General features: G+C 31.4%; 2 protein-coding genes across 3 annotated transcripts in view; both read right to left on the bottom strand.

Moving 5' to 3' along the window:
- Window positions 1-14,243, bottom strand: part of LOC106464812 (voltage-dependent calcium channel subunit alpha-2/delta-2-like) — a 32,639-nt gene extending 18,396 nt beyond the window's left edge. Inside the window, exons 1-7 of one of the 2 annotated variants that reach the window (XM_022392592.1) lie at window positions 14,182-14,243; window positions 12,504-12,592; window positions 11,460-11,547; window positions 7,966-8,028; window positions 6,443-6,546; window positions 4,449-4,538; window positions 3,409-3,503 (exon numbers count right to left, since the gene is read on the bottom strand). In XM_022392592.1, coding sequence (XP_022248300.1) covers window positions 3,409-3,503; window positions 4,449-4,538; window positions 6,443-6,546; window positions 7,966-8,003 — 327 coding nt within the window. In that variant the 5' untranslated portion in view covers window positions 8,004-8,028; window positions 11,460-11,547; window positions 12,504-12,592; window positions 14,182-14,243. The remainder of the gene's footprint in view (window positions 1-3,408; window positions 3,504-4,448; window positions 4,539-6,442; window positions 6,547-7,965; window positions 8,029-11,459; window positions 11,548-12,503; window positions 12,593-14,181) is intronic. The other variant, XM_022392593.1, reaches the window with a different exon arrangement.
- Window positions 14,244-14,557: 314 nt separating this feature from the next.
- The window catches only part of LOC106464802 (voltage-dependent calcium channel subunit alpha-2/delta-2-like), a 58,016-nt gene continuing 56,192 nt past the window's right edge, over window positions 14,558-16,381 (bottom strand). Inside the window, exon 20 of the mRNA XM_013924959.2 lies at window positions 14,558-14,564. Within this exon, the coding sequence (XP_013780413.2) occupies window positions 14,558-14,564 (7 nt within the window). The remainder of the gene's footprint in view (window positions 14,565-16,381) is intronic.

Raw genomic sequence — 16,381 nt, 5'->3', positions numbered from 1 at the left:
TTAGTAACATGATTGACTTAAAACTGCTATGATTCCACAGGTTTGTAATAACATTACTGACTTAAAGCTTCTATGATTCCACAGGTTGGTAATAACATGATTGACTTAAAGCTGCTCTGATTCCACAGGTTCGTAATAACATGATTGACCGTAAGTCAAAAACAGAAGTTACAAGAAAATTAAATATATGCCTAAGGTACATTAGTGTAAAATTCTAAAATTAACAGTGCAAGAAAAACGAAAAAAAAATCACTTTAGAAAGCATATGATTTCTAAGTATTCACTTTTAACTTATATCTAATTTATATCTGCTAGTAAAAATGTTTTTATTTAATAAACACTCACTTTGTCCAACATCTTGATATAAACATCCAATGTAGCATTTCCTTCCATTATAAAGAGAAGTTAACCAAAAGGTGAAAAAGTAATACTGAAGTATTATTTAAGTGGACAATGTCTTAGATTAATATAAGATCAACTCCAATCTCTTCTGATAATCTATATGGCATCACATTAAAGGATGGTTCTTCAGTAATTTGACATGGTTAGGCCTACATCTCTACCGGTGTGTGTTTCTTATTAAACTGAAATGGTTAGGTGTGTGTGTGTGTGTTTGTTAGTAATTTTAGTAAATGATATGGTTAACAAACAGGAAATAAAATACTGTTTCTTTCTCACACCACTCATACATTCAAAAACTGGTTTAAAAATCATGAGGAGACACAGATAAACTTCAGTATAAATTTAAATTACCTCCTTTTGTCAAATTCATTCCTTTTGCTTCTAAGTAGAAGTTTCTGTTTTCAGGAAGCACTATAGCAATACTATTTAACAAAAAAGTAAACATGAACTTGAAACAATCTTTTACAAATCACATTATTAAAAACAAAAGTACACCCAATGATATATTAAAAAATAATATCAAAACTTAAGCTACCATCAAAATCATTAGCCATGGAAAATTATAAATAGGTGGCTGAACTTTTGTTAGTTTCAGAACTTGGCTGTTGCTGGTATTGAAATGTAGGCCATTTAGGTTCACTTAAACTTAATTAATCTTGCAACAGAAATTTTCAACCCAATCTTATCTACTGTTTTCATTTCTGTAGAGCCATGTAGTTACTTAACAGGCAGTGAGATGTATAACACCTTTATAAATACTGAGAACTGGATTAAAAACACAACCTTCTAGACAACAGGTGTTGCTGTAAGGTGTATTAGCACCTCTCTAAACACTTGTAACTGGATTAAATACACAACCTTCTTGAAACAGGTGTTGCTGTAAGGTGTATTAGCACCTCTCTAAACACTTGTAACTGGATTAAATAACCTTCTTGAAACAGGTGTTGCTGTAAGGTGTATAGTATCTCTCTAAACACTGATAACTGGATTAAAATACAACCTTCCAGACAACAGGTGTTGCTGTAAGGTGTATACCACCTCTCTAAACACCTTCTAGAAACAAACACCACTTTTACAGCTGTGCAAGGTGATAACAAAAAAAAGACACAAACAATGTAATGAGGTTTGCTCAGCATTTAAGTAGTAATATTTTTCACATATCTTGTTAACCAATATTGCAATGCACATATTTCTTAGGAAGTGCTACAGCTTTGAGTATCACATAAAACATTTTTTGATCAAATGGAATATTTGTGAAAAATTAGGTTTTACTCACCTGAAGGTAGTTTGATCCACTGGAGTGTAGTAATATCTTAATCGTTGTGGAATAATGCATTTCTATAAAGTAACGTGATCAATAAGTTAGGAAGGATATGAGGATCACTTTTCAATGTTAAAACAAGTTAAGCCAGGTTAAATCTTGATTTCAAACAATCAGTACTAAATCTCTAACTTACTTAATTATGACATTAGGTGTGTGTTCTTCAGTAATTTGACATGGTTAGGCCCACATCTCTACCGGTGTGTGTGTTCTTCAGTAATTTGACATGGTTAGGCCCACATCTCTACTGGTGTGTGTTCTTCAGTAATTTGACATGGTTAGGCCCACATCTCTACCGGTGTGTGTTCTTCAGTAATTTGACATGGTTAGGCCCACATATCTACCGGTGTGTGACTTTAGCCTCTGAAGCCACACGGCAATGAGCTAAGCAGCAGATGATACTAAATTTTTGAGAACCAAGGCACCACAGTGTTATAATGAGGCAGTACTGTACTTACTGGGTTTGTAACAGCATCCATGGATTTTACTGAACTGGTATAATGAAGCTCATGGAATGAAGAAGAAAGTGCACTGTACTTAAAGATAGATATGCCAAGAGATGTCTTCTGGGCATCCACAAACCAATTATTGTGTGTTTCTTAGTAATCTGATATGGTTACGTCTACAACACGATTAGTGTGAGCTCCACAGTAACCTGACATGGTTAGGTCTACAACACCATTGGTGTGAGCTCCATAGTAACCTGACATGGTTAGGTCTACAACACCATTGGTGTGAGCTCCTTAGTAGCCTGAAATAGTCAAGTCTATAAAACCATTGGTGTGATTACCTTAGTAATCTGATATGGTTAGGTCTACAACACCATTAGTGTGAGCTCCATAGTGACCTGACATGGTTAGGTCTACAACACCATTGGTTTGAGCTCCATAGTAACCTGACATGGTTAGGTCTACAACACCATTGGTGTGAGCTCCTTAGTAGTCTGAAAAAGTCAAGTCTATAAAACCATTGGTGTGATTACCTTAGTAATATGATATGGTTAGGACTACAATCCCATTAATATTCTACTTAATAACCTGACATGGTTAGTTATACAACACCACTGGTGTGTGCTCCTTAGTAATCTGATATTGTTTTGTCTACAATACCATGAGTGTTCCTTAGCGATCTAATATGTGACAGAGTGTAATGAAATAAAGGTTTAGTATCATCTGCTGCTTAGCTCATTGTAGAAGCTACCAAGAAACGATAATAAGTGGAAAGGATACAAAGCTTACTAGCAGTGTTAAAAACAAATTGTATGACTGTGTGATACTCCAGAGTACACAAGTGTTAAACTAAAAGTAATAATGTTAATTGTATTGGTACAATGTGTTGTTTTTGAATGGTGGTTTAATTACATGTACCACCAATTGCCTCTGTTAATGTTTGGATTTTTTTCGTTAATGAGTAAAGCTTCCATATATTTTCTCTCTTTAAAATCTTTGTTTTTTTGTACGATAGAAATAGAACATTACAAGCAGTTTTATAATTTAATGAATATTCTACTATCAAACAGTTGTGTATAGTAACACTGATGAAGGCACAAAAGCAAAACTTGGGTGGAAATAAAAATATAGTATTTTATATTTATCTGGAGTGTAAAGGTAATTTTTTCTGAACTTATCAAAATGTGTAAATCCCACCAGTATGCACTACAAATTTTGAAATACAACAATATTTACCGTTTTGTTATAACAAATTGAGTCTGTCTCTTCTGATGAAAAAAATGTTTCAAGTTTACTCTGTAATAGATTGGCACTGATGTTCATACCTACAACTGAAAACACAAAATTATTTTGTAATTATACACATATACAGTTTAACTGCGATTTCTATATCAAACTATAGTAGCATGTATCTAACTACCAAACAACCTATTATCAACAAAAGTAGGCTACTTACTAGACATGACAGCTTGATTTTTAATACCAAATGACCAATTATCAATAAAAGTATGCTTGTTACTACACATGACAGCTTGATTTTTAATACCAAATGACCTATTATCAACAAAAGTATGCTTGTTACTACACATGACAGCTTGATTCTTATTACCAAATGACCTATTATCAACAAAAGTGTGCTATTTACTTCACATGACAGCTTGATTTTTATTACCAAATGACCTATTATCAACAAAAGTATGCTATTTACTACACATGACAGCTTGATTTTTATTACCAAATGACCAATTATCGACAAAAGTATGCTATTTACTACACATGACAGCTTGAATTTTAATACCAAATGATATATTATCAACAAAAGTATGCTATTTACTACACATGACAGCTTGATTTTTATTACCAAATGACCTATTATCAACAAAAGTATGCTATTTACTACACATGACAGCTTGAATTTTAATACCAAATGACCTATTATCAACAAAAGTATGCTATTTACTACACATGACAGCTTGATTTTTATTACCAAATGACCTATTATCAACAAAAGTATGCTATTTACTACACATGACAGCTTAAACCTACTATCAAACTACAATGTTACAATGAAACCTTAATTCTAAGGTTTTTATAGTTCCACAAAACTTATCCGATTTGAAAATACTGAAGTGACAAGTCACTTTCATCTTCTTGTTTGAAAATATGCATATTGTTTGTAATAATTGATTGTTGGTTACAACATAAAATACTTACCTGTTTCTAAATCAATGAAAGAAAATGAAATTCATATGAAAGGTGACATTAAATAAACCTACCTCCTGGAGTGTATCTCCCTTCACTTTCTGTTATTGTAAAAGCTTTCACCACAGTGATCAAAGTGTCATTATTGTCATCAAACACTCCTACTGTAACACAAACAAATGCACACAGAACATCCTTAATAACTATATTTTATGGCTTGGGTGTGCATTATCTAGTAGTGGTAATTTTACATGCTCTAAATCTAGTACTGTAAAAGCAATTGATACATTTGGTGAAAAACGAAGTATAATAATGAATAGAAGAGCAATGACAACAATTGTAAACATTTTGGAATTACACATATTCCATCTTCAGCAAATCTATCAAAAAGACAAACTAAACAATCTTTAGAACAATTACTAAATATAAAAATACAATGAATAGAAATATTATAAAACATTCAATTCAAAAAAAAAAGAAAGAACCATTTGAACAATGCAAGGGGGAATGAGTTTGAATTTCTATTGAGGCTTGGATGAGAGTTCATAATGTGTAGACTTTCTTTTATCAATAACTCATGACCATTATATGCAGAAGTTAGAATTGAAAATTGGGTGGGATGACATTTCATTGTGAGAATATATAGAAGAAGAGTTAGGGTTAGGTGTGTAATTCCGAAACATTCATTAAAGATGTTTACTATTCATTATTAGTACTGTAAAGCATTATTCAACAGTGGCGGTCTTCTTATTAAAAATCTAGCACTATGTAACATTTTATATAGTACAATATATACATACTCAACATCTTATTTAAGTATTGTAGAAATGCAATTTGAACAACTTAAGTGATAATGGCCAATATATATATGATTTATGGTAAATTCCTGCACATTAAACAGTGCATTGCTGCCAGAGATAGTCATAAGAAAGCTTTCTGAAAAGAATGATTCATACAGTGAGAGTGCTACACAATACTGACCCAAAGTAGAACACTTTAAAGAAGGAAACTTTCAATGTTCCTCACTGAAGCAGAATAACTTGCATAGCAGTTTTTAGGACAGCAATGGCTAATCCAGAGCATATTTTCTGGAACTGTTAATAAGATAATAAACAAGGATTTTATGATGCTTCTCAACCAAAAATTTATGAGTTTCACCTACAACTTGAAATCAACAGCTGTTTTAATAAGAAAAAAATTACTAAAGAAACTGAAATCTCAGTAACCTCATTTAACCTTATATTTGTCAAGATCTCCAAGATCTCTCTATTAGCTCTGCTTAAAAATGATCTTGAAATAAGATGTCCCATGCAGGAAGGTGTTTAGAAAGCTTGTCACAAAGTGTGGTCTAGGATTGATCTTTCCATCATTAGTACAAATTTGTGGTGTCAGACAAAAGAGTGTAATAATGACCATAAGAATGTGCAAATCTTAAAATAAGTGAAATATTTTTAAGGATGGAATGAAATGTGGGACATTTAATTATATAAAATGAAATTAACCTCAGTATCTCTTTGAACATTTTAAGTAATAAAAGACAATGTTTCTTACAACTGCAAATTTTCAACTGATTGGCAAACAGAAAGAAACACCTTTAAAAGTTTGCAGTGAGTAGTCAAGAAAGAAAAGTTGTTAAGTATAATGACACTGATTTTTCAAATTTTAGAACTTTGTCACATGATAATTAATCTAAAATCACATTTTTCTGCATTATGACTAAAACCAAATATATTTTCAAGTGTATGACCTATTTTTCAAAGCAGTAAGATGTTTTTTCTTTAAAAGTTACACTACACTAATAAAACTTAGCAATACCCCACGACAATGCTAAATAACATCAAAATGCACTAACATATTAGTTTATTACAATGATTTCTGGGAAGGATAACAATACACTAATGTGTTAATTTATTACAGTGCTTTCAGGGAAGAATAATGTACTAGTGTATTAGTCTATTACAATGGTTTCTGGGAACGATAACAATGCACTAACATATTAGTTTATTATTTCCACACAATATTCTTTATTACTTTGTCTGCTAACATTTTGAATTTTAATCACACTGACCTTTATTTTCAGGTACAATAAACACAGAGGATGTTGAATAAATAGCTCTCTTGTACAAAAATGAAGTGAAAGGGTCTGTCAGTCCATCTAATAAATATGATTTCCTGGTGAAAAATAAAAATCAAGAAACAAATAAGGTTTTATAAGTTGCTGATAGTTGTTTTCTGGTTTCAAATGTTGAGTAAGAGTTTCTTTGATATGCAACTTTCTGTTTTACATTATTTTGTTATGAAGTGGTTTACTTCTTGCCACATGTGGAGTTTACAGCTAAAATGGTTTACTCTTTGCTACTTGTGGGGTTCATAATTCTCAGCTGATAACCTAAACATACAGTGTTGGAAAAATTTATTGTACCACCCAATTTTTTTCACACTCTTCTATGAAATTGTTTGTTTTGTACACCTAACGTATGTGGGTGCAAGTGTTTCATGGATGATGCAATACTATCTAATTATTACATCAGCAGCTTTATAGGCTGTCAAGATATTGCATCTATAAATAGAAGCTCTTACTGAGAGCCATTATAAAAGCCTACCTACTACAACATGAATGTGATGCCATGACTGAGGGTTGCGAGTTGAATCCACAGAAAAAAGCAGTCATTGTTCCTTTGATTAAAGAGGGACTTTAGAGAAGGAAGAATGCTAGAAAAATTAAATTTAACCAGTCTACCATGAGCCATTAGTTGCAAAAAAATTGAGAGACTGGTTGTGTGGACCAGTGAAATGGAAGAGGTAGGAAAGTCTCCAAAGCAGCTGATGATCATTTTCTGAAATACATGAACCTGTAGAAACGTTGACTGTTGTCCACAGAGCTCAAAAGAACGTGGCAGGAAACTCTCACCCAGTCTCACCTATGTTCAGCTGGTCTCCCATCAAAATGGCCAAGAAAGAAATCCCTCCTCCCAGCAAGATGAGGAAGGCTCAACTGGGCCAAAGAATGTACTTCTTTACCTATTTTTCCACAAGTGTTTTTTATTTGTTTTGAAACATCAGATTCATGTGAATAGTTCATTTAGTGGTAAAGATGTTACTACCACAGTTCAATACTCATGTTTAGTATTTAATTATATCTCCTTTTGGAAGATGTATCTATTTTTTTAATGACATTCACATTCTGCTGTTTTTTAACATGTATAACAAAAACATTTAAAGCCAAATGTAGCAAATTCTTTACAAATCTTTTTACATTATTCAAGGGAATATAATGATGTATTCGCAGGGTTTTGTGTCTAGCCACAAACATGAAAGCATTATATATTACAGAATTTCTTCATTGACACTACAACAGGTTTAGCCATCACAAATATTACAATAAATTTTACATTAGATGTTCTCTTTGGAAACTTTTGTTTGTACAAAATATTGTGTTTGCAAAAAACAACAAAATAAAATGTAAAAAATTCCCATAAATTGAAAGAGAAAACTTACTATATATATAAACCCAATAGAACAGTGTATACAGCAATTATATTGGTTTTAGGCTATTAATCTAGATATCTAGGAGAGAAAAATTAGACTTACTCTGGTGGAAAGACCCTGGTCAAACCACCTTCTGTCATTACAAATGATGCATAGACATTTTCCCTACAAAAGTAAAATTGTTGTCAATTAACATATTCAGTCTGTTATTACAATCAAGTCACTCATAGTAATTTCTTTGTTACATATAGACAGACACACACAATTAATTACTTTTCATTTCTTAATTCAGTTAGAACAGTAATCTAAAAAAGCACCTAAAAACTTTAGTGGTTGAGTTAACGGACATAATTTTTCAGTAAAGCTGAGGCCTGATTTCAAGTAGATGACTCTTAAGTTACATGTTAGTTCATTTAATAGTCATACTGACCTTGAAATGGTTTGAAAGCAGTTGATACAGTGATGATGAAAATTATTTTTAGTATGTACATATCTAGATAAATATTTCAGCTCTCATAAGAAATATTTTGAGGGTTAGAATGAAATAATAATCTGTAAGGGTATTGCAATCCAGTTAGCCGAGAAATATGTAACTAAGTAAAATAACAAGTCTGTTGGTATACCTGATATAACTGACATCCTAGTCAGACCATGCGAGTTATATCCTACAGTTTTTCATTGTAGTCACTGACAGTTTAGGTTAATTTTTGGCTAACTTTGCAGTAAATAACCTTAAAATAGATTCATATTTTTTCTTCTGCTTCTTCTTTTACTAATGTTGTTAGTAGTAGTAGAGCCACGTTTAAAGATAATGTAAGACATTTGTCTGAATAAGATATATGTAATGAATATTTACTACATTGTTATTTTAAATAAGTTTAAGAATTGTAACTTTTAAGAATGTTTCACTATATACATAATATTAAATTTCAATATCAGTTTGGTAAATAATTTTTAAACATTTCACCTGCATTTTGTCGGAATGATTTTGTAGTAGTGACCAATCATTTTGGTCAGCAAGAGGTGGAAGTACAGTAACATCAGAAAAAAAACATGTATGACCTCAGATAAGTTACAACAGATACAATCTGAGATAAGTTACATCAGACAAACAGATACAACCTCAGAGAAGTTACATCAGACACAACAAGTATGATCTTAGATAAATTATATTAGACACAACAAGCATGATTTCAGATAATTTACATGAGATACAGACAAAAAACGAATTATCTCTGAAAATTAGGAACATATGGATAATTGGTAAAACACTGTTTTCTATAAAGTTCTTCTGTTTTTTCTCATTTTAGAAAATATTTTAGGCTTAATGCTCAATCAAAGGAGGTTTCAGCATGGTGCTTAAAACATGACTTAACTCTCTCACCATAGGGTTGGTCAAATGTACCGACTTTGTAACCAGTTTGTACTCATTATAATTTCCATACTATTATATTTAATACAGTATGTGTATCTTCACAAAATCTGGCAGACTTTCAATAAACTAAAGCAGATAATATCCCATAACTATCACAATTTTTCTGGCTTTCGAACTATGTGGCAAGAGCCATTAAACATTCAGCTATGCTTGTTGATGTATTTCCCGTGGGAATAAAATTTGAACTGACAGCATGATCGAAAATTCTCTGTACAGAAAACAACATAATATAATACATCATTTGTTATATTAAAACCTTGGCTTTCTGTTGGTAATATATAATATGTTAATAAATGTCAGAGAGAACTATTGAAAATTTCTGAAAAAAGGATGTGACAAATGGGCATGGCAAAAAGGGTCTGATTTTCTATGTGATGGCTCTTTAACCAAGATTGAAGGCTATAACAATTATGCTTTGCCTGAACAACATTATAATAAGTAATTTATATTAAACTTAGTACTTTTTGGTGGAACGGTATAAATTAAAGAGGGGATGCATAGAAAGAAAGTGTCATAATTCTCACACTAGGGGAAATTCAGGATTTTTTTATATATTGCCATATAAAATTAAGAACTTAATACTTATAAGCTATTAAACTTGGGTTATTAGCTATGTTTTTATGCCAAATATATTCATATGTTATCATAAAAAGGTACCTTAATTACATTTCAAATGTGACTCATGCACAGAAAAAGATGCCCCCAGAGCAAGTGTTAAAAACAATCATCATGTACAATAAACTGTTTATATCCACATTTAAATTGTAATTATTAAACATGAGAATTGAAAACATATTTGTTTTAAAATATTCCTGAAAATTTGTATGATTAGCGAAGTCTCATTCATTACAGTTTACTTTATATGATATTTAGAATAGTTGCAACTTTTGTAACATTAGTGAATACTGTTAGTAAGAGTGTAATCTATACAGCATTAAGATGAATATGATAAGGAGTTATTACTTTCGTAGCAGTAGTGAGTATTGTTAATAATGTGTAATCTATACAGAGTTGAAGAAAAACAACAACAAAGACAATTGTACATTTCACAAAAGCTTCATTTATTCAAGATATAACTTATGAACAAATAGATGCCCTAAGTATGGGCAGACCTCTGTCACCTGGTATTTATTCAAGATATAACTTATGAACAAATAGATGCCCTAAGTATGGGTTATGTGAGTTTTTTATCAACAAAATAGAAAGTCAGGTCATTAATACAGCTCTTCAACCTGGTTTAGATACGTTGACAATGTATTTTGTGGATTTGAACACAACAATAATTTCTACAGCACATAAAAAATGTTCACTTTAATATAAAATTCACTCATGAAAAAGAGAATGAAAACCAGGTTTTAAATTACATGAACATAACAACTGAAAGAAACTCCAACAGTTTTCACACATAAAAATCCTCAACAAATCTGGAAATAATAACAACTATATAAACTAGGACTCAGCCCACTCAACTCAACAAAAATTGGCATGTTAGCATGCATTTACAAGACAACATTTAAAATATATAGTAGCAGTAATCTGCAGCATGAACTAAATTCAACATCTGACATATTTAAGGAATGTAAGGAGATGCTACATCTGAAGCAGTAAGGTGTGAAGAAACGTAAGATGATACATCTGAAGCAGTAAGGTGTGAAGAAATGTAAGGAGATGATACATCTGAAGCAGTAAGGTGTGAAGAAACGTAAGATGATACATATGAAGCAGTAAGGTGTGAAGAAATGTAAGGAGATGATACATCTGAAGCAGTAAGGTGTGAATGAATGTAAGGAGATGATACATCTGAAGCAGTAAGGTGTGAAGAAATGTAAGGAGATGCTACGCTTGGAAATATCATTTCTCTAATCAGTTAAAGCTGTGCTGGTTAATGAGTTAAGTCATATTTGCAGAGCAGTGTCTTTATATCTAAATGAAAGCTTCTTTCTCCATTTCTTAAGTACTCTTTCTTGAGAAAAGCCTATAGCAGTGAAGTTTGTGTGTTAATTGTATTTGTTGCTTTCCATTAGTTTACCCATAATGCAAGTAATCATCTCTATTTTGGGTTAGCTCTACCCATGTTTTTGAATTCATGTTTTAATGAAAATTTTAATAATAGTAATTATTATGAACAAACTAACTGCTTTTATAGACTTCAAAAACTTACCTTTCTCCACTTTTATACTTTGAATAGTTGAAGAAAAATTTTGTAGCTTCAAAATCAAACACAAGTCTCTGGACCAAAGTTAGGTTGCCTGAAAGGTGGCATGTAATAAAAACAAGAATGGTAACCAAGTCTCTCACATTATGATACACTATCCATGAAAACAACGACATTCAATATGAATCTGTAAGAATAAAGCAAACATCTCCGAAAGACGTGAAATGTCAAACGAGGGCAATAAAAAGTTTTGAAACTTGAACTAAAATAGGGAACTTAGTTTCATTATTACAACAAACTGATAATTCCTTGTATTAAATTCATATTCAAGTCAACAGCTTAGAAAACATGTTTACACAGGTTAACAAAGCTGCAAAAGTAACTTATTTGTTTTAAAATGTAAGTTACTGTAAAATATATTTTCTTATCAACATATAATTTAACACACAATACTATAAAACAAAATTTCAAACTAATTATAAACACAACCACACCAATTTCAAAATATAAATTATTTTCTAGGCTTAAGATATCAATATGTTAAGGTAAAACTTTGGTATGTGTTGCTTGTATGTATCAAATCCCAGAAGTTAGTTCAAATTACCAAAATGCCCTTAATACTAAGCTAATATTAGTAGTAGGGTTAAGATTACTGTAATTATCAATGTTACTAAATCACTTTCTAGGCTTAAGATATCAAAATGTCCAGGTAAACCATGGTAAATGTTACATGTTAGTATGTTCCAAATCCCATAAATCACTTCAACTTACCAGAAGTGTCCTTAAGACTAGGCTAATATTAGGGGTAGGGTTAAGATTACTATAATTATCAGTGTTACTAAATCATTTGCAGCTGATTATAAAGTAAAAATAAAACTGTTTCAAAACAGTTAATTAATTAATATTTTTCAGCCAAAAACAATTTCTTTTACTTTCAAACTAAAATAAAGATGCTGGAACAAATTTCTTTTTTAATTATTATCTTCACTTTTACCACTTAAATAGACTAGTATTTTGAAAGCAAAATGATCACTGAAAAATTGATCTTACATTTACTAGGTTGGCTTTTCAATGTAGTTGAAAGATTCTGCTGAGCTACAGTTTGGTTGTTTTCTATGACTTCATCCCAACAGAAGGGCCTGATTTTGAAATACAAGTATTGCTCAAAAATATATTTATTCAAAACACTTATTTATATTTTACATAACTTTAAGAGAAATATAAATAATCAATGTCTTTCACTTTTTTCTTCATTTTAAAACTCTTATTAAAATGATTTTCCAATTTGTTTTTGTAATGAAGAAACTAGCTCATTTTTAAGCCATATTTTTTAATTAAGCAATAACTAATAATATATTTAGTTTTCATATTCATCACACAAGTTCCTACGTTTCTTTATATAATTTACTCAGGATCTCATTGTAAGTCAGTACTGAGAAAAATCATAATTTAAGTAATAATTAGACTCACTTGATCGTACATACTACTAACCAGGAAAGGGGTTGTACTTGAGATTTTTTATGTCAGTTACAAAATCTTCAAGATGGAAAAAACAAATTTAAAGGATTAATCAGAGAACAAATTGTCACAACTGTAACATCAGATGGTATCAATCTCAATCCTGGGATTGTTGATCTTCATAATTACTTATTACTCATGCTTTAATTTCTCTATATCGGTATTATTTCATATATATTGCATCATATTATCATTTTCTCTATTTTACACCACCTATTGCTGTTATTTTATTTTTAATTTTATCTTTATAAAAATTGGTTAACGTTTCCTATAACTATTATCATACTTAAGTCTTTTATGTACTGTACACACCTCTTTGGTACAAACTAAACCTGACACCAACAACTCTAGGTTATGATTGGCTAGTTGTCAAGGCTAATTCATATTGAACATCCAGTTTATGTGACATCGACACATATATACAGAACTGTCAGAGCAGTGGTATGAGGTAATAGCTGTTTGTTGTGCACAGATTAAGTATACACTCCTGAAATATATCATGGTGTTACTCACCTATACTTAGAGTTTACAAGATATTCACTTACTGCACTGTTAACAACTGACACTCAGGGTGTACAAGATATTCAGCTGTCACACTGTTACTCACCTATACTAAGAGTTTACAAGATATTCACTTACTGCACTGTTAACAACTGACACTCAGGGTGTACAAGATATTCACTTACCACAGTGTCATCTATTCATATACTAGGGGTATGAGATACTGGCTTGCCAGTGTCATCTATTCATACACTAGGGGTATGAGATACTCACTTACCACAGTGTCATCTATTCATATACTAGGGGTATGAGATACTGGCTTGCCAGTGTCATCTATTCATACACTAGGGGTATGAGATACTCACTTACCACAGTGTCATCTATTCATACACTAGGGGTATGAGATACTCGCTTACCACAGTGTTAACAACTGATACTGAGATTATATGAGACATTAACTTACTGATATTTAGGTTGTATAAGATATTTACTTGCTGATATACAGGTTATATAAGACATTTACTTACCAACACTAAACTGTACAAGATATGTATTTGCTGATATTCAGGTTATACAAGATATTTGCTTACTACTACTCAGGTGAGAAAAGACATGTTTACTGATATCATGGGTATACAAGATATATACTTACTGACACTCATGGTGTGCAACTTTTACTAACTATTATTCAGAATACATGTTTACATACCAAGGTGATACTAATACTCCTTCTTTTTCTGCTTCATTTAAGTCCTGTCCTAATTATATCAACAGAAATAACTATATTACTAACAGCAACTCTATATTTGTTTAGGTTGATAAATAATGATAAACAATGTTTGGAAAGACAGAAACCTTTATGAATACTTGTAAGAATTACTAGAGAAACAAAAAACTGTACAGTTAACAATATTGTGTAAACAGACAAAAATTAAGATATACATTTGTAGGAACTGGTAAAAAACACAAACTGTAGAATTAACACATTTATAAAATTACTATGTACATACATCGTAATAATTACAGAAATATGAAACTATTGTATTTAATCAGTAAATGTGATATCCTGCTTGAATTGGTTAGATTTAATAACTGAATAGAAAGAAAAATTTTCAAGAATAAAATGAATATTAATGAATCCCAAAGTTCCAAAACATTGTTCCAACTTGTTCATTCCAGGTTGATTTTATCCTGCCACTGACATACGAATTATTGTTCATACTTACTTTAGTAAACATATAGTGTTTAAAACTGGCTTAAACATAATAAGGAGAAGTAAATGATCCTGACTGTAAGACTTTAATCAGATAAAACATGAAACACGTTAATCTTTTCTTGACATTTGACAATGCATGTGTGTATCTTTTCCATGTGCTGTGTGTGAACATACTATGACTGATGAATGATTGTGTTAAAATCTAATACATATTTGTTGTTTATGTTGTAGTGGAACTTTAGGCAGAGTGGACATGGTAGGTTTGAGAAGTTTAATGGACTGCAACTGCCTGTTGAAAGATAAAGGGACGAAGTTTCGGCTTCTATACCTGAGCATCCATACAGAAGCTGAAACATCATCCCTCAATATACATCTGTGTCATAAGTTATGTGTTTTCAAGCGACATGGTTATACAACAAATGTTACTGGATTTTTGTCAATGTACTGTAGTCAAACTCTTACAGAAGGATAGGGGAAAAGTAGTTATACAAAAACTTCTGATTACAAAACACGTGCAGTTATTTTTTCATTTTTTATAACTCTTAAAAATTTTATTCATGGAAGACAAGTAATGTTTTTAATGAGGCTGAAGTCAGTTTGATTTGTAACACCATCTCTGGATCTGAACTCATATGATGAAGGAATTGCAACGTACAGTACTGCCTTATTATAACGCTACCATCTGGAGCCATGTGTACTCAAGAGCAATATACGTGGAGAGCATTATAACCAACTAGTTAAATCATTTCCTCTTTATTGATGTCATTTATGATCAGATAGATGGAATCCCCACCAATAGTTTTTACTTGTTGTTAAACAAATATTTAAACAACTCTATTCAATTATGTACCAGCTGCCCAGTGTCAGCTAACAATACGAAGAATTAAATTGTGGCGGAATGCTACAAGTTCTTCAAATACCTATAGAATGATAAGTTTCTTTTTTTGTGAGTGTAAAACACTAAAATACACCATTTCAAGTTTTTTATGCTAGCACGAATGCAAGTGGCTAGAAAACTGCCCATGTGACTTTAATCCTGTCCTGTACAAATGTTATATTGATAACACTTTGCTATTTCACAATGAAGTCACATTTCCAAATTTCTTCTTATCTTAATTCCCAACATCAAGTTCACATCTGAATTTAATATTCACATCTCTGGGCTTTGCACTCAGGATATCCCATTTTTTGACTTTATTTTGTGACAGAGTGTAATGACTTTAGCCTCTGAAGCCACACGGCTTATTGACAGTACACAGTATCGTTAAAATCTTGTGTCTACTTATTGACAGTACACATTATCGTCGAATATTGTCTCTTCTTACTGACAGTGCACATTATCTTTGAATATTGTTTCTTCTTATTGACAGTACACAGTAACACAAGATTTAACGACTTCTTATTGACAGTACACAGTATCGATAAATCTTGTGTTTAACGATACTGTGTACTGTCAATAAGAAGACACAAGATTTAACGATACTGTGTACTGTCAACAAGAAGATTTTTTGTCTTCTTATTGACAGTACACATTGTTGTTAAATCTTCTGTTTTCTTACTGACAGTACACATTATCGTCGAATATTGTCTCTTCTTATTGAAAGTACACAGTATCGTTAAATCTTGTGTCTTCTTATTGACAGTACGCAGTATCGTTAAATCTTGTGTCTTCTTATTGCCAGTACACAGTATC

The sequence above is a fragment of the Limulus polyphemus genome, unplaced genomic scaffold, assembly GCF_000517525.1.
Source record: "Limulus polyphemus unplaced genomic scaffold, Limulus_polyphemus-2.1.2 Scaffold1746, whole genome shotgun sequence".
Classification (NCBI taxonomy): Eukaryota; Metazoa; Arthropoda; class Merostomata; order Xiphosura; family Limulidae; genus Limulus; species Limulus polyphemus.
This window is presented reverse-complemented; position numbering and strand designations above follow the sequence as displayed.